This window comes from Miscanthus floridulus, unplaced genomic scaffold, assembly GCF_019320115.1.
Source record: "Miscanthus floridulus cultivar M001 unplaced genomic scaffold, ASM1932011v1 os_1872, whole genome shotgun sequence".
In the NCBI taxonomy this organism is placed as follows: domain Eukaryota; kingdom Viridiplantae; phylum Streptophyta; class Magnoliopsida; order Poales; family Poaceae; genus Miscanthus; species Miscanthus floridulus.
The window spans coordinates 1-25,492 of NW_027097964.1; the positions used below are offsets into that span (position 1 = coordinate 1).

At 50.3% G+C, this 25,492-nt stretch overlaps 1 protein-coding gene across 1 annotated transcript; it reads right to left on the minus strand.

Moving 5' to 3' along the window:
* Window positions 1-7,286: 7,286 nt before the first annotated feature.
* LOC136534383 (uncharacterized) lies at window positions 7,287-8,078 on the minus strand. Its single transcript, XM_066526834.1, has one exon. The coding sequence runs from the start codon at window positions 8,076-8,078 to the stop codon at window positions 7,287-7,289; it is 792 nt and encodes a 263-aa protein (XP_066382931.1).
* Between the last annotated feature and the right edge of the window lie 17,414 nt (window positions 8,079-25,492).

A 25,492-nucleotide genomic window follows, 5' to 3' on the forward strand; every position in this document is an offset into this window, starting at 1 on the left:
GATCATTCATTCGTACATTCATACATACATTCATACATTCATTCATACATCCATCCATACATTCATCCCATACATCCAAGCATTGCATATGCAATTGCTGCATCACAACGCTTCACGTCGTGTCACGAAGCGGTAGTCGTCTCATTCGATATGAGCGGCGACCGAGTGAGGTTCGATGGCCAGCCTATGAAGGGCTCGAGGCAACCTCATTTGAAATAGAGCCAGGGGAGAAAAACGTAGATGAGCCCCAGCGGCCCTTGCCCGACCCCACTCAGAAGCATACAGGGACATCTCCACCTTTCTCGTTCGATCCTAACCTCGAGCCAAGCCCACAGAATCTCCATCGAGGAAGGCCAGCGGGCCACTTGAGCCGGTCTTTGGAACGACTCGGGCATCTACCGGGAGGTGGGTTAAGGAGCAGTGGAATGCCACATGAGGACTATGCCGACCCTGTTAGCGAACGACGGACCTAGATTCTACTCGGACATACCCGTTAGCGAGCTCATCGAGCGCGACACTCGAGCCATCGAGGCAAGTGCCGTTACTCAGCCCCTCCGGTTGCCAAAACTGTGGATGGGGTGACACATGAACTTCGGCCAACCCATACCAAGCCCAATGGGGCTCGGGGGCTCGGGCCGCCCGACCCTAACTTGGGAATCCAACAGAACAGGGTTCAAAGGCTGGCCCACGAAGGGCTCGAGGGTGCCTCGTGTCAAACAAGCTAGGAGAAAACATAGATGAGCCCTAGCGGCCCTTGCCTGACCCTGCTCAGAAACGGACAGGGACATCTCAACTTTTCTCATTCAATCCTAACCTCGAGCCAAGCCCACAGAATCTCCATCGAGGAGAGGCCAGCGGGCCATATGAGCCGATCTTCAGAATGACTCGGGCATCTACCAGGAGGCGGGTTACGGAGCAGTGGAATGCCTCATGCGGCTATGCCGACCCTATCAACAAATGACTGACCCAGATTCCCTCGGACATGCCCATTAGCGAGCTCGCCGAGTGCGACAGTCAAGCCATTGAGGCAAGTGTCGTTAGCTTAGCCCCTCCGGTTGCAGAAATCATGGATGGGGTGACACATGAAATTCAGCCAACCCCTATCAAGCCCAATGGGGCTCAAGCCTCCTGACCCTAACTCAGGAATCCAACTAACTGGGGTTCGAAGGCCGGCCCGTGAAGGGCTCGAGGTTGTCTCGTGTCAAACAGAGCCAGGGGAGAAACACAGATGAGCCCCAGCGGCCTTCGCCCAACCCGCTTGGAAGCAGACAGGGTCATCTCAAACTACTCATTCAATCCTAACCTCGAGCTGAGCCCACAGAATCTCCATCGAGGGGAGGGCAGCGAGCCACCTGAGTCGCTCTCCAGAGCAACTCAGGCATCTGTCGGGAGGCAGGTTAAGGAGCAGTGGAATGCCACATGAGGGATATGCCAACCCCATCATGAACGACGGACCCTGATTCCACTTGAACATGCCTGTTAGCAAGCTCACCGAGCGCGTCACTCGAGCCATCGAGGCAAGTGATGTTAGCTCAACCCCTCCGGTTGTAGAAACCACGAACGGGGTAACGACCACAAAGACGAGCTAACACTCGACCGGCCCCGCTATACGTGGGTGCTCGAGGAAAGTTGGACTTGCAAGGAGACCAAATGCGCAGTCACACAATGCTGGCTCAGATCCTAGGGAGGGGGTACATGCGAAAACTAAGAGTAACATTTCTAATACAAGAGACACTTTCTCCTACTAGTTTCACTATCCTCTCCTCGATCTTTAGTGACACCCGACCCCAGCAACGGCAAGGGGTCGGGTCTCACTAGGGGGCTGATAAGGGTATATACCCTTTCTGAAACAGTCACCATACCCAACCCTTTCCTCACGTTAAAACCTAGCGGCAAGGTTTGTGGAAATGAACGACTGAGTAAGGCTTGTTGGATTGCAAGAAACTTATGCCCTAGCGGCTATGGCATTCTTGCTTACCATCCTGATTAGAGTTTCCCTCCTACACCTCAAACTCTATGGTCTTAACAAATGGAAGGGTCAGAATGCATTAACCCCTTTTCTCACATAAAAGAAACAAAAAACAGATTTGATCAAATGAAATGACAAGTTTGTTTAAACGATACAGAAGGGTCGGAGCCTATCCGCTTATTACAAGAATGATCATTCGACCCATCTAACTGACTAACCCCTCCAGGGGAGAACTACGTCTTCTATCATGTTCACACAGGTCATGCGAAAGGGGAGCCACCGCCGCTTCCATCTCCTCCAGCTCGTGGACCTCATAGCTAGGCATGTAGCTGTGGCTCATCGTCTCTAGGTTGATGCTGCCTCTATAATGAGAATGAGCAATCATGAAGGACTAATTGACCCTAGCGCGAAGAGCATTCCTCTCGAGCTGGCACACCTGAGCTGTGATCTCGACGGCATGAGCCACAAGCGAGCTGGTCCCCTCCGACCACACCACCTGAAGGTCGTCGCAGACCACTCCGAGGGCGGTGCTCAGGTTACTAAGATCGTCACTCTCTGCCTATAGATTCCTCCTCACCTTAGCAAGGTCCATGGCTAGCCCGACAGAAACGCTCTCAACTTCCAGCTTTGGGTCGTCGCACTTTTGAGCTTGGCCTGGAGGGAGCTAACCTTCTGCTACACATCGTCTCGCTCTTGGTAGGCCGGTCACACTCTCGGAAAGCCTAATCACACTTCTCGTGAGCCACGCTGCATTCTGAGCGGCCCCTCTCCTGGTTTGGAGCGCTCATCCGGCTCTTGCGCAGCCGTGAGCGATCCACCGTTGGCATCTAGTCCACCTTCTTCTACAGGGCCGTGAGTTTCGTTTCCGTCCTCAGGCCCCTAGCTTCAGGTCCCTCTCCTTCTCAACCTCGCCCAGAAGGTCAAGGACCCACTGGCGGGTCTTGGCATCCCTCTAGAGCAACTCATCTCACTCCTTCCTGACCTGGCGGCTTCCTCGTCGTCCTTCCATGACCTTGCCGACAGGGCCTCGAATGCCTTCTCGGCCTCGTCAGCATCTCGACGGGCCTTGGTCGCCCACGACCGAAGATTGTCCACCTGCTTGGTGAGGGGACTCATCTCGGGCACCCTCTGTTGGGCAGCAACAAGCTGAGCTATTACCTCCCCATGTAGCCGCACCTCCTCAATGAGGTGGTCCCAGGCCTCCTTCTATTGACAAAGGAACTGAGACTTTCCCTGGCTACGAGCTTTGATGGACTGTAGGAAGACGATGATCAGGATACAAAAAATAGAAAAAGGAAGATAAGGAAAGAAGCAGGACCAAGCAATACCAGGCCGGAGGGAACGACGACATCGCACAAGGTGCCCGTGGCGTGGTTCAGGCCTCGAGCACAGACCCGAGCCCTACGTCGAGGCTCTCCCGCTCCATGCTCTCGGTGTCATCGGCAAGGGTGAAATGCGTCGACACCAGATCCTATGGATTCGTCCACTAGAGTAGGGGCTCACCCCACGTAGGCGAGTCCCTGCCCACCGATGTCAGGGCTAGGACAACTCTCCGCCGGCTCCAAGCACCGTCGACCCCTCTCGCTGTAACATCCCCGCCGGGACACCCCCTCCGATGACGGAAGGGGTCAACGGTACGGACGCCAACCCCTCTCCTAGCACCATACTCCACCCAGGACATCTCGGCCGCGTCCCCCTCCATTCGTCCACGCCAGGCACCGTCGCTTGGGCTGCTGACGGTGCGGGTCTTCGGTGCCTTAGGCGCCACTACGATCATGCCTGGCTATGACCCGTCTGTCACAGCCGCTGCCACCCTCCCACCTGCATTGGTAGGGTCATGACCAGCTACATTGCGCCTGCCACGGTCTATGCCACAAGCGTGGTCGGTAGCCCCGTCCACCCTATTGTCAGCAGTGGTATCGCAGCCATCACTATCTGCTCCGCAACCTCCAAGGGCACCCCTTAACGCTTGCGTCCGCCCGTCCCACTAAGGGCACAGGCACCACCACGGGCGCCGCCCGACAGGCCAGCAACATGGTCCCACCGGTGCTGCTCCTGCCCAAAATGGGCATGGCGCCAGCCGACGGTTGCTGCCTCGATTGGAGGGCGATGCTCTTTTTTGGCGCCAGCGCCAAAGGATTCCCCTGCCTGTCGATGCTGCAAAGGACAAAAAACATAAGTCACGATGAAATCTGACCAAAGCAAGAAAAATAGAGTGACAACTCACCTCAGCGCCGTCGGGTGGTAGATGCATTTGGGGGTGAACCCCCCGACCTTTGCTCCACCTCATCAGAATGAGACCATTTTGAGCCCGCCCCTGCTCCTGGGAAGAGGGGCTCGCTCCCCTTGGTTCCTGGGGCACGATGGCAGAGCCACCCGCCTCCGCTAGCACCTCGGGCGTGACAGCAGAGCCACCCACCCCTATTGGCTCTTGGGGTAGGCCGACGGTACGGACCATCTCCGCTGGCTCCCCGCACGTACCCCCCCCCTCCGTGGGACAAGAAGAGTCCCAACGCCTACAAGGATGAACCAATACCTATTAGCGCATGCTCATTCTCTATGTTGTCCCACTCAATGTCATCGGCTGCCTCGTCATCGTCATCATCATCATCATCGCTATCAGTGCCCTCCCCTCGTTCCTGTGCCTGCAACTTTCGCTGCTTCTTCCTCTTCTTGTCCTCCCGCCTTCCTCAGCCGCTCACCCTCGGCATGATTTGCCGTCCTCACGGCCGAATCCCTCAGCAATGGTGCCAGGTGATCCATGAGGATGAGGTACCTCAGCTAGCCCGCCCCTCTCAAAGTTAGTATCAGGGGGTCGGGAAACCAATTGAAGAAAAGGCAAGAGAAAGGGACACTTACAAAGACGATGTGGCCTAGCTCCGGCCGCATCGGAGGATGCCCCGGCACCGGGTAAACGAAGTCGAGGGTGGCACCCATGTCATCCCGCAAAGGCTCCATCGCCTCCTTGATGCGTTGTGTGATCTTGGAGTTGGGGAGCGTCCCCTCGGCGAGCGCCATTTCATCGAACGATGCCTCGGACGCCATCGCATATAGCGGGAGCACGCCGTCATCATCGGTGCCACCCTCCTTGTGTGGTAGGCCCCGATGATGCCTGACCCCTTTAGGCCATTCTCCAAGACACCCCACTTCCTCCACGACTCTGGGGCCTCTTTGATCAGGCGCCCGGTGAACTCTATGAGTGCCACCCCTTGTTGGACATCGAGGGCCGCATGGGTGGGTACTCGCCGACCCAATTGTTTTGGAGTTGGATGCCGGCGTACCCCATTGGCATATGTAGCTCCTGCCTACCACTTTTCTCCCTCTTCTTCTAGAGGGTGACGGCGAAGAAGTACCTCCAAAGTCGCGTAATGGGCGCTAATCCCTATGAATCCCTCACATAGGGTGACGAATGCTGCCATGTGCTGGTTCCCATTGGGATTGAGATGCTGCAGCTCAATCTTGTAGTAGTGCAGCAGCCCTGAAGAAATCTATGGGCAGGGGTCGTGAACCCACGCTCATGGAAGTGTGCGAACGACACCCATAGCCACTAGGCGGTGACGGCGAGTCCTCCTCGCCGGGCAGCAGCCACTCCTCGGTCGAGGTCCGTGCGTGGAGAAGTCCGCGATGAACGAGTCCTCCATGCGCTGGAAGGTGATGTCGGAACAACACCATGGATCCATTGGAGGTGGGGCTGGATGGATGCGGGCTCAATGACGGCAGAGCTACGGAGGTAGGAAACCTAAGCGATTGGTGGTACCGATCGTGGCTGTGGACTTCTTCGCCACTGCTCCTTAACCCGCCTCTCGGCAGATGCCTGTGTCGCTCCGGAGAGCGACTTAGGTGGCCCGATGGCCTCCCCTTAATGGGGATTCTGTGGGCTTGGCTTGAGGTTAGGATCGAATGAGAAGGTTGAGATGACGATATCTGCTTCTAAGCGGGTCGGGCGAAGGCCTGGGGCTCATCCATGTTTTCTCCCCGGCTCTATTCGACTCAAGGCGGCCTCGGGCCCTTCGTAGGCTGGCCTTCGAACCCTGGTCAGTTGGACTCCTAATTTAGGCTCGATGTCTCGAGCCCCTGAGCCCCGTGGGGCTCGGTAGGGGTCGGCCGAATTTCATGCATCACCCAGTCCTCGGTTTCCGCAACCAAAGGGGCTGAGCTAACGACACTTGCCTCGTTGGCTCAAGTGTCGCGCTCGTTGAGCTCGCTAACGGGCATGTCCGAGTGGAATCTGGGTCCATCATCTACTGACGGGTCAGCATAGCCCTCATGTGGCATTCCATTGCTCCTTAACCTGCCTCCCGATAGATGCTCGTGTCACTTCAAAGAGCGACTCAGGTGTCCGCTGGCCTCTCCTCAATGGAGATTCTATGGGCTTGGTTCGAGGTTAGGATTGAACAAGAAAGGTCAACATGTCCCTGTCCACTTCTGAGCGGGGTCGGGCAAGGACTGCTGGGGCTCATCTCGGCTTTTCTCCCCTGCTCTATTTGACGCGAGGCGGCCTCTAGCCCTTCGTGGGTCGGCCTTCGAACCTCGGTCGGTCGCCGCTCATATCAAATAAGATGACTATCGCTTCATGACGCTATGCGAAGCATTGTGATGCAGCAATTGCATATGCAATGCTTGGATGTATGGGTGAATGTATGGATGAATGTATGAATGAATGGATGAATGAATGTTAATGCACCCAAAAAGAAAGGTTGGGGTCGGCAGTGGCGGAGCTTGGAGCCAAATACAGGGGGGCATTTGTCAAATCCAGACCATATAGACTAACTGACCAACATGTACACAAGTTCCATAGAAATAAGTTTTAATTCTATACTACTATAATTAGGTCACAGTTAACAAAACACAGGTGACCATGGTCTATTGTCCATAGGATACCCATTACAGTATCATATTAGTATATATATATATATATATATATATATATATATTATATATATATATATATATATACCAAAAGACAAGTAACCCATAGAACTAGCACTCGTTAAAAGTCCACTTTTCTTTTCTTCAAATTCTGGAAATTAGAACTAGCACTCGTTAAAAGTCCACTTTTCTTTTCTTCAAATTCCGGATATCAGTAATTATATCTTCATAGTTGTAGTCTCTTGCGTTCTCGCCTTCTATGTGTACTACCAAGTTATTGGCAAGAAATTCATCTTCCATCTTGTTTCATAGTCTTGTCTTAGTGATCTTCAAGATAGAAAAAAACACGCTCAGCACTAGCTGTTGAAACTGGAAGAGTAAGCAGCAACCGAACGAAGCATCTATCGATCATGTTAGAAGTCCTATGGTGTCCTGTGGCAACAAGGCATCAACATAGCTCAGCTATGGTTGTAATATTTTTTAGCTCTTCACTGTTGGAAGCATCAACAACAAAATGCTTCAACTGATACTCTAATCTAAGCTTCTCTTGTTGGTTGAAATCTGTTGGGTAGTACTTCTCAACCACTTTGCATATCTCACTAGCACTGAAAGATGGAAATATGTTTTTTGGTATTAATGTAGTGCTAATGGACAAAAGGTCCATCACCTTCTCATTGAACTTCAGGTTCAATTTAGCTAGCTGAGTATCAATTGTTGCCCGAAATATCTCCACTCGAAAATATCGGTCATTGGTAAAATGATCTGGTTGACGACGAGCATGACCACCATGCATAATGTATGTTGCTTCCATATCTGGAATGTCAATTTCATGACCCAAACATAACTCAACAATGCCAGAAATAAAATTTTCCCATCCATCATCTGATCTCATTTCTTCAAGTAGAACTTTTGTGGATTGCACAAGTCGAGTAGCATTCACTTTGTCTTGTGTTTTGTTTTGTAAAGCCTGACCTAGTTGTTCTGTGATCTCCATTATTTCTCTCATCATCAGCAGGACAAATACAAACTCTAAAGATGTCAAGTAGTTGAAAGCAGTATCACCATCGGCACGGTTTGCACCAGCTGATGAGTCAGAAGCTAAATTTTGTAGAACTGAACTCACAGGATTGAACAAATCCATAAGGCTAGCATAGAACCTAAGTGTGAACCCCACCTTGTATATCCTGGATGTTTTAGAAGAGCAGATTTGATTTGCTCCTTGTCCTGTCTCAAGCCTCATCAATAGCTAGTAAGCTTGCAAGTTCATCCATTGGGCGTCATGGAGCTCATCATGAACACTTAGATGATGAGTCAACAGTGTTTACAATAAAAACCAATTTCTAGAAAAATTGGGTAACAGGAACCACATCCTTTGATGCAGCAACAAGAGCAAGTTGTAGATGATGGGCATAGCAGTGAACATAATATGCATAAGGGCATTCTTTGAGAAAAAGTGCTTGCAACCCCATTTACCTAACTCTCCCTTCATGTTGCTAGCGCCATCATAACCTTGACCTCAAAGGTTCTGCACATCAAAGGCATAGCTGGACAATAGATAAGATAATTCTTTCTTCAATGTTAGTGCTTTGGTGTTCTTCACATGTATCAAGTCAAAGAACCGTTCTTGTACAATACCATCATTATCCACAAATCTGAAAAAAATTGCCATTTGCTCTCTTTTGGCAACATCAATGTTTCATCCACAAGAATAGAGAACAATGCATCCCCGATTTCCTCATGTATATGCTTCCTGACTTTCATTGCAAAAAATACTCAAGATTTCCTTTTGGATATCAGGTGATGTGTACTTTGCAAATTGTGGAGCATTCTCTAACACAACACTTGCAATTTCAGGATTAAATTCAGCAAGAAGTTTTAATATTTCAACAAAGTTCCCTCTATTTTTTGACTGATGGTGTCTCATCATGGTGTCTAAAAGAACAAGATTGAAATGTTAACCACCTGACAGCTGCAATTGATTGCTCTCAGGCGTAGACGATTTCTTTCTTTCTCTTGATTGCTAGCCACCTCGATAATATTATTAACATGATTTGGTTGATTCAACAGGTTTATGACATTCCGTGACTGCATTGTTGTGTGTTGAGCAAGGATCAGATCCTATGTGAACCAAGAATCCACAATTTTTGCCATTATTAACTTTCTTGAGCTGTCAAAGCCTTGTGCTGTGAAGACATCAAAGCCACTTCTTTTCTTTATATTTTTGCTGGACACAAAGGCAAAGAAGATAATATGCACGACCATTGCTCTCTGTGTACTCCAGCCAAGATGGAAAATCACTAAACCAATTGTACAGGAAATGGCGCTTATGACCCTATCGTCCAAAACTCTTGTATGTTTAAGTTTAGGTTGCATTGGACCTAATTCAAATATGCCCGTCGTACTTCATCTTGCTGGTTACTTGGATACTCCCAAATTTGTCAGCATGATGCTGGATCTCGTTGTAGGAATTCAATTCCTCGAAATACAATAGGTTCACATTCACCTTCATCTGCTTGGTATTCATATTGCCTTGGTTCTAATTCAACTAAGTTTGCTGGAATCGATGGTTGCTCAATAATAGGTCTGTCGTCTCTTTTTTTCTTGAAAAATGAAGAAATGGGTCTCTCTTTACCCATTTGTATCTACAGGAAAAAATGTACAGACTATTATCACTCAAACAAAGGACGAGAGATCTCAATCGTTACAAATTATCACTCAATCAGCCACTTCTAGACAACATGGGCTACGGATCTAAAGAGTTTAGAAAAAAGAAAGGAGAAACAAGAGGAAGCGTACCTAAGACCTAACTCTGACGGTACAGATTCTAGCGTGGCTGCTATTGGCTGCCTGGGCATTGCTGCGTTGGGGCGCCGCCGCGCCAACCGCCGGGGGCCGGTCAGCCGACCGCCGACGAGCGAGTCAAGGAAGGCCACCGCCGCCGCTGCCAAGGACTCCAGCTCGAGGCAACGATAGCTCCAGTGCTCCGACCTTCGGCTTTTGGCTTGTCGCCTCCGCCGTCTCGGTCACTCCGTGGATTATTTTGCTCATGTTGACTGATGCCACGGCCTAGGTGCCCGGGTCCCAACTCCCAAGTGCAGGCTTGCACGTGGCCCATTACCTGGTGGGCTAAATTAGCTAGCGGACTTGCACATCCGCATCATATATCCCTCATTTTTTTACGGGGCAAGGGGGGCCGGAGCCCTCTATGGCCAATACGTGGCTCCGCCGTTGGGGGTCAATAAAGTTACCTTGATGGCTCGAGTGATGGGTTCGGAGAGCTCTTACTGGATATGTCTATGTGGGGTCCAGGTCTGTTGTTCATGACGAAGTTAGAATAACCTGCATGGGGTATCCCACTGCTCATTACCTGTCTCTTGGCCATGACCCGAGCCGTCTGATCGGCTGTGGACGACCTACCGCCTCTCCTCGATGGAGATTCCGCAGGTGGGCCTCTCCAAATCCTTCCTAGGATGGTGGGGCTGAAGCTCAGGGTGCGGAGATAAAAGCTCTGATCACGCTAGTGAGTGAAAATGCCGTAGCCACTGCGGCGTAGGTTTCTCGTAGTCCGACCATTTTCCGCACACCTTGCCTCTAGTTTTGGCATGAGAAGGGGTCAGGCATAGAGAACGTCTACCGAATAGACACTCCTGCTAGCCCCCGAGCGAGGCCCGACCCCTGGCCGTTGCTGGGGTCAGAAGCTCGATAGCGAAATTGATACGAGAATATGTGCGTAAATTAAGGGTAACCCGTCTCTCGGCAGCGGCCTGAGCCGTTCGATTGGCTTGGGCATAGGACTTACCCTCGATGGCATGAGTGATGGGTTTGGGGAGCTCTTACCAGACAAGTTCGAGCAGAATTCGGGTCCGTCGTTTGTGACGGGGTCGGCATAACCCGCGTGGGGCATCCTGCTGCCCCTACCCATCCCTTGGCAGCAACTAAGCCGTCCGGTCGACTTATATGACCTACTAGGACAGGACTTACCTACGGAGATAGAGGATGAGAACATCCCGTGCAAGAGTTTAGTTAGGCAACCAAGCCAGGCGATGACCTTGCAATAAATGGACAAGCTCTTAAATTTCGTTATGGCAAAATAGCTTTTTAGTCCTTCTCCCCTTTTTTGTATAAAAAAAGTTAGTGCGTTCTGACCCTTTCTGTCGTTAAGGCTGAAAAGCTCGAAGTGCGGGTGAACAAATTCTGATCACGATGGTGAGCAAAGGTACCGTAGCCGCGGGGGCGTAGGTTTCTCGTAGTCCGACCAGTTTTACTCAGCGCTTGTTCCCACAAACCTAGCTTCTTGGTCTCAACATGAGAGGGGGTCAGGCACAGAGAAATGTTTGCTAGGTAGATATACTCTTAGACATGCGCTGACTCTTGCCGTGGTTAAGGCCAAAAAGCCCGGGGTGCGGAAAAAAACTCTGATTACGCTGGTGAACAAAGGCACCATAGCCGTCGAGGGCGTAGGTTTCGCATAGTCGGACCAGTTTTACTCAGGGTTCATTTCTACAAACCTCGCCTTTGGGTCTTAACATGAGAAAGGGTCAGGCATAGAGAATGTCTACTAGGTAGGTACGCTCTTATTAGCCCCCGAGTGAGGCCCGACCCCCTATCGTTGCTAGGGTTGGGTGTCACTAAAGGTCGGGGAGTTCGATAGTGAAACTGATAAGAGAAAGTGTGTGGTTATTAAGGGGTAAAAGCGACATAGCTACTCGATGTTCCAGGCATTGACGAAGACTTTGCCATCGATGGTCTTGAATTTGTAGGCGCCTGGTCAGAGCACCTCCACGATGATGTATGGTCCCTCCCACAGCGGATAGAGCTTGTGGCGGTCCTTGTTGCTCTAGAGGAGGCGGAGCACTAGGTCTTCGACGTTGAAGGCCCAACCTCGCACTCGACGGCTGTGGTACCAGCGTAACGCTTGCTGGTACTTGGCCGAGAGGAGGAGAGCAACATCACGTGCTTCATCCTACTGGTCCATGGCATCCTCGAGGGATGCCTCGGTTGTCGCAGAACCAACCAATTTATAAGAGCACAAGTACAATGGTAGCCCGCAAGTGGTCGCACTATCATACTTGAGCCCATATAAACCTGGTAGTCTGTCGAGTACCACGACGGGTCTCGATAAACGATCCACATACAATTAAGATTGTACACGATTCAACATACATGTCACATATTACATAAAGTTCACAGATACAATCCTTCATCAGAGTATGAAATAAAGTTATTACAAGCCAAGTTCGATAGATAGTAGCGGAAGCAAATTAAATTTTGAAAGTAGCATTTGCCAACATAGTTCAAATACAGTGCCAACACATGACCACCATCCACAAAAGCATATAGAAGGATTATTAAAGATGCATGCCCAAGGCTCACTCCTCATCCATGGTGGGATAGAAGCAATTCTTGCAATAGCCGTGATAGACGGTACCATCTGCAACAATGGGAATAAAACCCTGAGTATGAGAAGGTACTCAGCTAGGCTTACCCATCATAAACCAAAAATAAATTGACTCCAAGGATTATGCAAGGCTGTATAAGTGGAGGTAGCTTGACAACATTTTTGCATAAAAAGCGATTAACTCAGTTACACAGTTGTACTTAGGTCATCAAGTTAATTATAGCTATTCATCTCTAGATTAGCAACTATCCTGTGCTAAACATGTGGTATATCATTTTAAGAGCATACAATAGTAACCATAGCCGGTGTAGTAATTCCATGTTTATCCGAATAATCACATTCCACAATACAGTTACTACGATGTTGGACCTAGCCAAGTTTCTCACTATCCAGGAGAGACGGCGATTCGAATTGATTTCAACCAGCTGGGAATTTATTTCTAACACAAACCTGGGCAGAACAGATCAACGATCACCTTAGGTCACCTTTGGTACAACTTAAGTCCACATTTCGCGGGTTGGCCTAGCGCCGCACAATCAGGGACAACCAACTGCCAGGACGATTAGGACTACCCTGCCCTTGGGCTCATGGCTGGCTCCCCACACATCCTTACTACCATCTAGAGTGCGCACTCTTATAGAGGAGGGCCCGTCCTGAGTTGAGCTACTCGGCTTCGTGGTCGGAACGAGTTATCTGGCCAGCTAAGTGATAGACATGTGTTCAATCTTGTCAGAAGTTCCAACAACAGTATGGTCCTTGATCGGCACAGATGGGATCACACGAGTCAGCCTACACATAGACTCCACCTGGCCTCCATTTACATTACCCCATGGTTCTTTTCCATGATAGAAAATATAGCCAACCGTGCTTCGGTATCCACCTATATCTTGTAGGTGATAGGAAATCACCTGACTTCTACCGGTCTAAGCATGGCTAAGCATATATTTTATCCTGGACCTACATAGGGTTAAAGGTGTATAATCCAGACAAGGTAGTTCCATGCATCAAGTGTTTCCAATCAACTCTTATAACCTAATGCATCAAACATAAAGGACTCAAGTAGTATTTTGTAAAACACTAGGAGACTTAGAATGCTCCAGGGCTTGCCTTTGAAGAAAGAGGTGGGGCGGTGATCAGGGCACTCAGGGAGCTCTTCTGGAGTCTACTCCTCTTCTCCTGGAGCTATGGCTTGAGGAGTCTCCTGCTGATCCCCTTCCTCTTCTTCATTGAATTCCAGCAACGTTATCTCCTCGGTCGATCCTATATGTATGATCATGGAATAAGATATTGTGAATGCATGTATGATGACACGTATAATACGATAAAACATGATGAATGCATCCTCATAAGTATTTTCCACAGCATGGTATTAAATTAATAACAAGTGCATCCTATGCTACTGAGTAGGTGCATACCTCTTCTCTATTACTTAAGCAAACACTTCAGCAATTCATTTACTGAACTACAAAATAGAAGCTACTCGTTTTAACCATAACTGGAGTTATATACATCGAAATTATATGGTTGTGGACATTATGGAAAGCTTATGAAATTATCTACAACTTTATTTTAATACTCTTAAGGTGATTCAATAGTTGTCTAGGTCAAACAATTCAGTTAATCAAATCTATCCAGGAGGTAAACATTTCGGACAGCAAACTTCTAATAGCCAAAACTGTTAAACCCTAAGGCCTATGACTATGAAAATTTAACACAAGGAAGATTAGTAAGTTATCTACAACTTTGTTATTAACAAGTTTTACAGCAAGGATCATTATCAACATGAAATCATCCACTCAACCGAAACTATACATGCAACCACTTATTTGAATTATACAGTAACAATTAATTAGTTGCATACAACCAATTACTTCTAAGCCTTACTATGAACATCAACAGTTACTATGCATCGCAAGCTCCATAGAAAACATCATGGTAAATCACAATTTAATTACTTAAATGCCTTTATTAATTTAATTAAATAATTAGGGGAAATAACAATCATACACCAAATGCGCACAATAAATTCTCATAAAATTACAGTAGCTTCCTAGTGCTCACAATAGATTACTGTGAAAATTTCATACCATTTGTATATGCATAACATTCTCTACAAAAATGACAAGCAAGCAACGTCTATTTTAGTGAAAATAGTTAACCCTATAGAAAAGTATCAAACAAGAGATTATATATTTTCTAGCTTCATATTAGTGCCATACTACTGTACAAAAATTTGCATCGCAATATGTTACTTATTTTTATTCCTATAATTTTCCCTCAGAAAACACCATTTATTAATAGATAAATAGAAAGATCATATTTCAATCAAGTTTTCTGCAAGTTTAATATTTTTCCTAGCTAGAGCATGTCAACACAAGACCAGAAAAATTGGAATCACAATTTTGTCACATTCCTAGCTCAAGTTACACATTTTACAAAATTGTAAGCATTCAAAAAGCACTTATCTAGTCATATTTTATTCACCAATAAAAATACTAGAATATGCACATCTCATATTTTTATAAAATACTACACTTCCCAAGGAACACAACAAAATTTGGTTCACCAAAAATGGACATCTACAACTCAACTTATGATTTTTCAAAGTTGGCACAAAAATCTGTGAAAGAATTAACAGAAACTCTACATAGCAGTCGCTGACAGAGGGAACCCACGAGTCAGCGGGGTCCACTCGTCAGTGACCCGAAGTAGAGCACGGTGGTCGGCCGGCGTTATCTCGCCGACAGCGAGCACTCCGGCGAAACTGACTACACCAACATGACCTACTCACAAAGCCACATCGATTGACCTAGGTGGTGGAGGCATGAACGCACATGAGCCACCTCGTCGCCGGCCATGGCGGCACGGCGACGCGGCGCTGCTGTACGCCTACCGTTGCAGGCCACGACGAAGCTAGGCGAGGAGCGCATGAGCTCCGTGGTGATGATGCGACCCTATTGCTGCTACATAGGCTAGGCGAGGTGCTCCGACGAGCTCTGCCTACGTGCACAGTGACACGGCGGTGAGAGCGCGGCAGCGCTGTGTGTCGTGTTCCGCGTCGGCGAGGCATCTATTCACAGTGAGGTCATGCCACTAGCTAGCCTACACCCTGACCAAGCAATAACACGAGGAATCAAAAGCAATGCCTAGGCAAGCCAAGCAGCGGCGAGCTCGCCGTGGAGGCGGCCATGGAAGCCGAGATCTCCGGCGAGGGCGGGAACTGCGATTTCGCCCTCACCGTAGCTCGTCCGGTGCTACAACCACATCGAGGAGGTAGAGGGGAATGCGGTGAAGCTATGGGCTAGATGGAGGGCAGCAATGGCACGGTGGAGCAGGTGCTAGGCGATGGCGGAGTGGTGCGGGTGCTCGACAGCTCTTGGTTCTCTGCGGCGGACGCGAGAGAGAGCGAAGGAGAGGGAGAGAGTGAGCGTGTGAGTGCGAGAGGGGGTGCATGGGGTCTTAGATATCGAGTGCCAGTGCGCTGCAGCGAGGGCTCGACGTCGGCTAGTGGCAGCCACACGGTGCCCAGAAGCTACGCCCGATCAGCCACCTCGGTGCGCGATGCGTTCGTCAGTGCCCGATGGCGAGCCTGACAGCGCGATTTTGATCCTTTCTAACTCCTAAACGATGGTGAGTCAGTGATCAAGTCCTTAATAAGAGTTGGAGATCTACATACCAGCTACAAAGTTGCTTAAGACATCATAGTATAATTCTCAATGGTTAGGAAGAAAAATCAGCACAAAGTCGAGCCTGTCAAACTGTCAGTTCGAATGACTTAGCAAAATTTCCTAACTGCTAAAAACAGTGAAAGGTTGATTCTTGTGAGCCAATTTCAAGCATGTTAGGAGCTGAACTAGCCTATGACCCAAAAATAAAAGTTGTTGCTCTACTCAAATACGACAACTTTGATTTAATTCACACATCCATGCAAAGTCTCTATGACATAGTTCAACCTAGGTCAAACATACCACTTTCAAATGATGACTTACACTATATCTATGTTTTAGAGACCAAACTAGCTCTAGTCATGAGTACCAAAGTTGTTCATAATGACATTCAAAACATGTTTAATGTATTCTTAAGGTCACACAAGCATTTCATACATTGGTTTCATAAAATACTTCCTAGGTCAACAAGCATATCATCACTTAGGAGCTTAATTATGTAAAGTGATCTACATGAACATTGTTCCATTAGTCATCCTAAGTGTAGCTAAGGTGCTTTAGTGACCAACATCAACCATTTACACTTATTCACACATGATCACATGCATACATATAAGGAAACATAAAATAACAAAGCATGTTTCATATGTTTTAGTTGTATGTTTCATATGTAAAAGCTTATATATGAATGCTTGATGATTATGCTCATGCAATGCAAGTCAAATTATGCAAGCCTAACACCTAGGGTGTTACAGCCCCTCCCCCTTATATAAAATCTTGTCCTAAGATTTGCAAGACCTACCATTCTTTGAAAAAGGTGGGATAAACCTCACGTAAATAATCCTCCCGTTCCCACGTGGCATCTTGTTCACTGTGGTTATTCCACACCACCTTGTAGAACTTAATAACCTTACTCCGGGTTACTCTTTCCATCTATTCTAACACTTGGATTGGTTTCTCTTCATAAGTCAAATCCGATTGGAGCTTAATGCTGGTGGGTGCAATGGCTTCCTCAGGTATACGAAGACCACTGTTAACCTAAACGGCCATTTAGCCCATTTACACACCGTTTAAACGCTACATGGTGGTACACCGTTTCTGTTTAATCGGTTGTTTTGACCGTTTTAAACGACCGTTTTCTCGTTTAAACACCTGTTTTGCCTGAATAATGGGCTAAACGGTAGGTGACCAACTGTTTATTGTTTAGTGTTTAGGATAACACTTCGAAGACATATCTTCAACTGAGAAATATGGAAGACATCGAATATGGCACTCATCTCTAGGGGAAGTTGTAACTTGTAAGCAACATTCCCTTTCCATTCAGTAATCTTGTATGGCCCTACATATTTAGGCGCAAGCTTTCTTTTCACTCCAAATCTCTGTACTCCTTTCAAGGGTGACACTTTTAAGTATACATAGTCTCCCACTTCAAAAGTCAGTGGTCTTCTTCTTTTATCAGCATAACTCTTTTGTCTTGACTGAGCTGCTTTCATATGCTGTTGGATAATGCGCACTTGCTCTTCAGCTTCAATGACAAGGTCAATGCCAAAGTATCTTCTCTCGTCGGGCTCAATCCAATTCAACGGAGTTCTACATTTCCTATCGTACAAGGCTTCAAAAGGAGCCATCTTGATGCTTGCTTGATAACTGTTATTGTAGGAGAACTCGGCTAAAGGTAGCCATTTCTCCCATGAACCCTTGGAAGATATAACATAAGCTCTTAGCAAATCTTCTAAGATCTGGTTCACTCGCTCAGTCTGTCCAGAAGTTTATGGATGGTATGCTAAGCTTCTAATTAGTTTAGTCCCCAAAGCTTGGTGCAAGTGTTCCTAGAAACGAGCTATAAACTACGGTCCTCGATCTAAGATTATAGTCCTTGGTATTCCATGTAGTCTCATGATCTGAGAAATGTACAACTCAGCGTACTTCTCCATGTGATATGTTGTGTTAACTGGTATAAAATGTGCTGACTTGGTGAGGTGATCTACAATGACCCATATGGAATCGTGACCTTGCTATGTCATTGGAAGGCCTGTGATAAAGTCCATACTGATTTCCTCCCATTTCCAACCTAGAATAGGCAAAGGCTGAAGTAACCCAACAGATTTCAAATGAATAGCCTTTACTCTACTGCAATTATCACACCTAGCGACATAGGCGACGATCTCTTTCTTCATCTTAGCCCACCAAAAACGGGTTTTCAAATCTTGATACATCTTGCTACTACCCGGGTGGATAGACAACTTGCACGAATGAGCTTCATCTAAAATTTGATTTCTAAGCTCATGGTCTTTCAGTACCACAAGTCGGTCCCCAAACCAAAGCACACCTCTTTCATCTAATCTGAAATGCTTGGTTTCTTGTTCTTGCATCTTTCTCTTGATGTGCGATATACCTACATCTGTCTTCTGCAGTTCTATGATTTTGCTCTCAAGTGAACAACTGATAGTGATATTGTGTAGTACAACAGGATGTAACAAATTAAATCCATCTTCCAACAATGCTTCCAAAGTGTTGCAATGAGATTTCTGACTAAGTGCATCTGTTACAACATTGGCTTTCCCTAGATGGTAGTTGTCGGTGCAGAAAGTGACCGACACGTAAATATTTGTAGTTTTGTCGTACGTTGTGATCGGATGTGGCCTAGCACTCAATGACACAGAGTTTATACTAGTTGCAGCAACGTGCCTTATGTCCAGTTTGAGTCGGTCGGTGACTTTATTCCTAAGCCTAGGTGCTCGAAGTTTGCTGTGGGGTTACAAATGGAAGGGAGTAAGATGGGGGGTGCAAGAGGTCCAATCGGACTCTAGACTGAATTGCTGAGAGTGACAGGAGCTCCTACGTGCACTAAGTATTCGAGCATGAGCTCTATGTAGCTTTAGAGTGTCTAAAGCTAGCAGACGGTGAATTGATGTGAGTGAACTGATCCTCTGTGTTGGGAGAGAGTGTGTCCCCTTTTATAGATGAAGGGGACAACCTTTACAAGTGATAGAGAGTACGTATGCTACTGAGTCTTGTTGCCCATGCCGTCGGGTATAAGATGATGGTAGGCGCCCACAACACCATTGTTGTCAGACGCATGTGGGAGGTCTTACCGTATTCACCATGTATGGTAAATGACGGCGCCCACAACACTGTTGATGCCTAGAGGAATGTGGGGAGTCTCTACCGTGTTTGCCTGGTATCAGGATTGATGACGCCCATAACACTGTAGGGCAAAACATCAGCACCTACAACATGGCTTGGGTTCTGATGTGCCTAGAAGGTTGCAGGGTACCCTTTTGACATGCCCTGTCGGTACTATCCTGCAGGTGTATAGGGTATGATCCTCGGTATTGCGGTTGGCTTGAGCATCCTGCTTTACTTGCTCCCCCCGTTTCCTGGTCCTCACCAAGCGGGCGTCCCCAGTTGGTTGGTTGGTTCCTGTTGGCTCCGACTGCGCCAGTCGAGTCAAAAGCGGTGTTGGCCAGGCCTTCCGGTCGAAGAGGTAGGCCGGAGTCAGAAGCGAGGCCTTCCGGTCAGAGAGGTGGGCCAGAGTCAGAAGCGAGCACTGTTCCTCCTTGGCCAGGCCTTCCAATCGGAGACCGGATCACTCTTCTAGCCTATCAATTTAGGTATTTTTGGGCCGGCCCAGGAGTTGCGCGTCATTTGCAACATCATCTATTGGGCTGAGCCTTTGCTAGGAAGTAGGTCCATGAGGGACCTTGGGTTTATGAACCCGATAGGAGCCCTTGAGCCCCCGGGCGATTCGGGTAGAATCGTCTGGGGTTTTTTTTCATCTTGACGGTGGGTGTGCACGAGCGCACCCGCGGGTGTAGCCCCCTGAGCCCCTGGGCGATTTGGGTAGAATTGCCTGGGGGTTTTTTCGTGTTGCCAGCGGGGGAATTTTTTGTTTTCGACAGTGGGTGCGTGCGAGCGCACCCATAGGTGTAGCCCCCGAGCCCTCGGGTGATTCGGGAAGAATCACCTAGGGGGTTTTGTCAGCGGGCGTGTGTGTGCACCTTGGCGGCCATAGCCTCTTCTTTCTAGTTTCTGACCCATCATTTCTAGGAGCGCGGTCCTAGGTATTTGGTCATGGTCGATGGATCAGGCGAGTCAGAGTTGTGGATCCAGGCGCTGGGCGCAATGAGGGATCGGGCGAGCTGAAGTCGTGGATCTAGGAGTCGGACGTGCCGAGGGATCGGGTGAGTTAGAGTCGCGGATCCAAGTGCTGGGCGCAATGAGGGATCGGGCAAGCTAGAGTCATGGATCCAGGCGTCAGACGTGCCGAGGGATCGGGCGAGTCGGAATTGTGGATCAAGGCGCTGGGCGCAACGAGGGATCGGGTGAGCCAGAGTCGTCGATCCAAGCATCGGACATGCTGAGGGATTGGGCAAGCCAGAATCATGAATCCAGGCACTGGGCGCAATGAGGGATCGGGCGAGCCTAGAGTCGTGGATCCAGGCATCGGACGTGCCAAGGGATCGGGCGAGGCAGAATCGTGAATCTAGGCACTGGGCATAATGAGGGATCGGGCGAGCCCAGAGTCGCAGATCCAGGCGTCGGATGTGCTGAGGGATCGGGTGAGTCAGACTTGCGGATCCAGGCACTGGGCGCAACGAGGGATCAGGTGAGCCAAAGTCATGGATCCAGGCGTCGGACGTGCTGAGGGATCGGGCGATTTAGAATCGCAGATCCAAGCGCTGGGCGCAACGAGGGATCGGGCGAGCCAGAGTCATGGATCTAGGCATCGGACATGCTGAGGGATCAGGTGAGGCGGAATCGTAGATCCAGGCACTGGGCACAACGAGGGATCGGGCAAGCTAGAGTCATGGATCTAGGCGTCGTACGTGCGGAGGGATCGGGTGAGGTGGAATCGCAGATCCAGGCTCTGGTCAGAACAAGGGATTGGGTGAGGTGGAGTCCCTAAGCCCCATTAGGCTCGGTAGGGGTCGGTTAAGTTTCGTGTGTTACCCCGTCCGTGGTTTCCACAACCGGAGGGGCTGAGCTAATGTCGCTTGCCTTGATGGCTCAAGTGACGCGCTCGATGAGCTCGCTAATGGGCACGTTCGAGTGGAATCTGGGTCTGTCATTCATGACGGGGTTGGCATAGCCCTCATGTGGCATTCCACTGCTCCTTAACCCACGTCCCAATATATGCCTGGGTCGTTTCAGAGACCGACCCGGGTGGCCCGCTGGCCTCCCCTCGATGGAGATTCTGTGGGCTTGGCTTGAGGTTTGGATCGAACGAGAAGGTTGAGATGATCCTGTCTACTTCGGAGCAGACTGGGTGAGGGCCGCTCGGGGCTCATCTATATTTTCTCCCCTAGCTCTATTTGATGTGAGGTGGCCTCAAGCCCTTTGTGGGCCAGCCTTTGAACCTCAGTCGGTCATTGCTCATGTTGAATGAGGCAACTGCCCCTTCGTGACGCAACATGGAGCATTATGATGCATTTAACTGCATATGCGATGCTTCAGATGTATGGGATGAATGAATGATTTGTATGAATGAATGTGTGAATCTGTGTATGAATGTATGAATGATAGCTGATGAATGAATGATCATATAAAGAAATAGTGGGGGTTTGGTAATGTTACCTTGATGACTCGAGTGATGGGGTTTGAGGAGCTCCAATCGGATATGTCCGACCAAGATCCGCTCTCATCGTTCATGACGGAGTCAGCATGGCCCACATGGGGCATCCCTCTACTCCTTACCTATCTCTCGGCATTCGCCTGAGCCGTTCAATCGACTCAGGAGGCCCGTTGGTCCTGCCTAGGAAGGCAGAGAGCCACCTGCGCACAGTTGCGCCTAGTTTCCTATGGCCGGCATGTGGTAGTGGTGGGCCATGCCTAGGCGACGTCCCGTCTGACTAGGCGCCGTCTCATCGGGCAGGGTGCGTCCCATCGGTCAGGGCGCATCCTGTCGTATCCCATCTACATTGAATGGGGGAAGGGAGAGGGTTTTATGCCCTTGGCGTTCGCCTTTCCCCAACCACTGTGCCTCCTTCCTAAATAGGGGAACGGAGAGGGCTTTCGTCCTGTTCCTTCGCCTATTCCCCATCTACCGCCTCTCTTCCTTCTTCCTTCTCGCCAAGAGCGTTCGTGCGAGAGGAGAGAGCGAGGGAGAGGAGAAACTTACAGATCCGTTCGCGAATCTGGAGTACAATGTCGAGCTGGAGGTCATCCGTCATGACTGAGTCGGTGTTGGCCGCCTTCGCCGAGAAGGGGGTGCTGTCATGGAAAAAGGTGGCGCACTGGAGGGCTCCTGCGGGGAGGATTTCCCATAGCCTCGGGCCATCGAGGTTGTCTCCTTCCTCACCTTCCATGAGCGTAGGTTGGGATACCCCGCGCACTGGTTCCTACATGGGCTCCTCAATGAGTGGGGCCTGGAGCTGCAGCACCTCAATCTAACTGGGGTGCTGCACATCGCCGGATTTGTCACTATGTGCGAGGCCTTCCTTGGGATGGAGCTGCACATGGACTTCTTCTGGCGGATGTTCTCTAGGCAAGCTTTGTCGGTGGGGAAGCCGCTCAGGATCACGCTAGTGGGAGGCTTCGCACTGTAGAAGAAACTGAGCGCGTCAGGCATCTACCCCCGCATACACCCCCTACAACTCTAACAGGGGGTGGCATGGGGAGTGGTTCTACATCAGGAACCCGGTGGAGGTGCCATTCCTGTCGTTCACCGGTAGAAGGCCGGATAGGCAGGATAGTTAGTCGTGGGGCCCTTCCAGCTAGGAGAATAAGAAGCTGGAGATCATCAGGGAGGAGCTCGAGAAGCTGGTGATGTAGGGGCCTCGACGGGGTGTGGGTGTTCCACATCTTCTTTCACCATCGGGTCACTCCGCTGGCGGAGAGGACATGGCCAATGTGTATGTATAATAGCCCGATGGACTCCGACCACGCATGGAGTTGGCGAGCGACGAAGTCTGGAGCCGACTTGACCGGGTGCTGCGACTGAAGGCCAAAGAGACCCTCGATGGAAAGCCCGAAGCTCTCAACGCTTCGAAGCTGTCCAAACTGGTACGTTCTCCTTTCCTTATTTCGTGTCCCTTTTGATCCCATTCCCCTGTATTCTTGATTTCATGTCGCCTGTTTCGTAGGGACTCGGAGCTTACAAGTCCCGGCCACATCTTCTGAAGGGGCCGGAGGGCATGGCCCGGCAAGCCGCCCTGAAGGAGGCGGCGGTTGAGAGGAAGAAGAAAAAAGCTGAGAAGGCTCAGTGGAAGCATGAGAAGGAGATGGAGATCGCCCGGCGTGTGCGGGCTAGGGAAAAAAAGGAGCGACGTCGAGTCGAAGCTTGAGTCGGAGGACCCCATGGAGGTGGGGGACGACACGAGCTCTTTTGAGAACATGAGGGGCCGAGAGGTCATGACTTTGGTGGTGTGTCACGATCCTGTGGCCACATCTACCAGCGGTGGGCATGAGGCGGAGAGGCACGGTGATGTTCCCGTGCTTAGTAAGCATGCTGTGAGCTCAGACGCTGTTGGTGAGCGGGAGGCGAAGCGGATGCGGTCGCCGCGCTCTTCGGAGGCGTCGTCGGCCTTGTCCCTACCTGCTCTGGGCACGACAGGGCAGGGCCAGGCAGTTGGAGGAGCGGCCTCACACCCATGCGTCATCGGGCCCAGCGCTAGCATGTGACCCACAACGGGGGGATGCCCCGCCAACTGCTCCAGTCGACGCGCCCCGAGCCAGAGGTAACAGCGATTTGCGGGCCGATCGGGAGCCGGGCAGATCGGACTCCACCTGCGGTGGAAGTTAGGGGGCACAGGTCACAACCCATGAGTGGTCCCCATCTGGTGGGCCCATTGCCAATGGGTCAGGGCTTTGGAGCCCTGCCGCTTGCGTCTTGGTATGTTTTCTTTGTTTCTTTTTGATCTCACAGTTGAGTTTTTGAGCGACTGATCTGTTCCTTTGATAGGGGCCAGATGTTGATGGGGTTGAGCGTTGCCCCAACTTCCATGCAGGAGGAGTGGAGGCCCACCTTGTAGCATGCTGTGACGAGTGGTGGGGGAGAGCAGGGGTGGCGGTGTGTCCTTCCCCTCCGAGGGCGATGCCTTCATAGGTGTCGCAAGTATGGCGACGGTGGCGACAACGGTGGTTGGCGGCGATCCCGATGACCACGGTGGTGGTTGGGTTGGAGGTGACCCTTAAGGCTCTTCCCCCACTGGCTGCGATAGAATAGGAGGGAGACGGGGCTCCCTGCCTCGCTGGGCGGACGGCCACACGGCTCACCCTCCCGGTCAAGCGTAGAGGTGCCAGGGGGAGATGCGGATGGGCCAGATGGTTGGAATGTCTACCGATGGCCTATGAAAACAAGGTGGTGGAGATCCCCTCCGACGGCAAAAGCAGGTGACAAGGTGGAGCCATCGGCGCCATTACAAGAGCTGGCGGTGGTCTGGTCATCGGCTGGGCCTTCTAGTGGGGTTCGGGGTGAGCCGTAATCTAGTGTGGCCCTGCCTCGGTGACCCAAGGAAGGCTTGGTTCATCCTCGGCGATGATGAGGAGGTGGTGCTCTGGCACTTCTTAGGGGAGAGCTTACTGGCGATGGAGTCCGATCTCGCCCAAAACTAGGGCGAGGCTTGTGGAGGCCTTGGAGCGGGTCAAATCCATCGATCAGGTGGTTACGATTGACCTGCCCCATGTCACAGAGGTAAGTTCTCTACATTTGTCCTTGATTCCTTGGTTTCTTGCTGGTTGCTTCAGCATGTTACCCTCCTTGCTTTACAGGGCTTGGAGGGGATGTCATGCCGCAAGTCTCGTTTCCTCTGGGTGGAGCACGCCTGGATGGAGCGGGAGGTCGCAGCATCACGGTGGGTCACCGAGCTCGAGCACCAGCTGGAGTCCACCCGCCGTGAGTCTCAAGACCAGGCAGCCGAGGCTACCAAGGCGCGGTGGCGGAAGTGCTCCGCGTGGAGCGGGCGACCGCCGCCGAATGGGGGCTCGCCATGACAAGGCCCACCAGGCGGAGACTGAGGCAGCACAAAGGTCCCTGACGGACACTGGGGCGGCGCTCTAGAGTTCCCTGGAGGCCCTAGAGGTAGAGTGGAAGGCCTAGTCGGAGGTCGGCAGGAAGTGCTCGCGCTCTAGGGCTAGATGCTGGGAAGGAGGAGTCGAACGCTTGGCTGCACGAGCGGGTGACTCGACTAAAGATGGACTTTCCATCCTTGAGAACACTCGCCTCAGTATGTACCTATTTCACTTGTGGTTGATGTATTGGTTTTTTCCTTTCCCTTGCCTCTGAGCTTGTCGTCCTTTTTCCAAAGCTTGGCGGAAGGGTGGAGTTGCTGGAGAAGGACCTAGAAACAGCCAATGCGATGATGGGTCGAAGTGCGGAGGCACTGGCCAAGTCCCTTGAAGAGCGATGTGCTCTCGAGGGGGAGCTTGACCAGCTCTGCATTGTCACCTAGGTCATCATCTCGGAGATGTTTGGGTCGCGCTGAGCACCAGCACGCCCCATCCGACTGGAGGAGGTCCCGGATGAGGTTCGGGCCCTCATCACTGATGGGTTGTTCTACAATACATCGGGGGTCCTACTTCGGTGGCGACACACCATCCAGAGCTGGACTTTGCTGCCATCTGCAGTGGGTACGCCGACGGCTGGAGCAC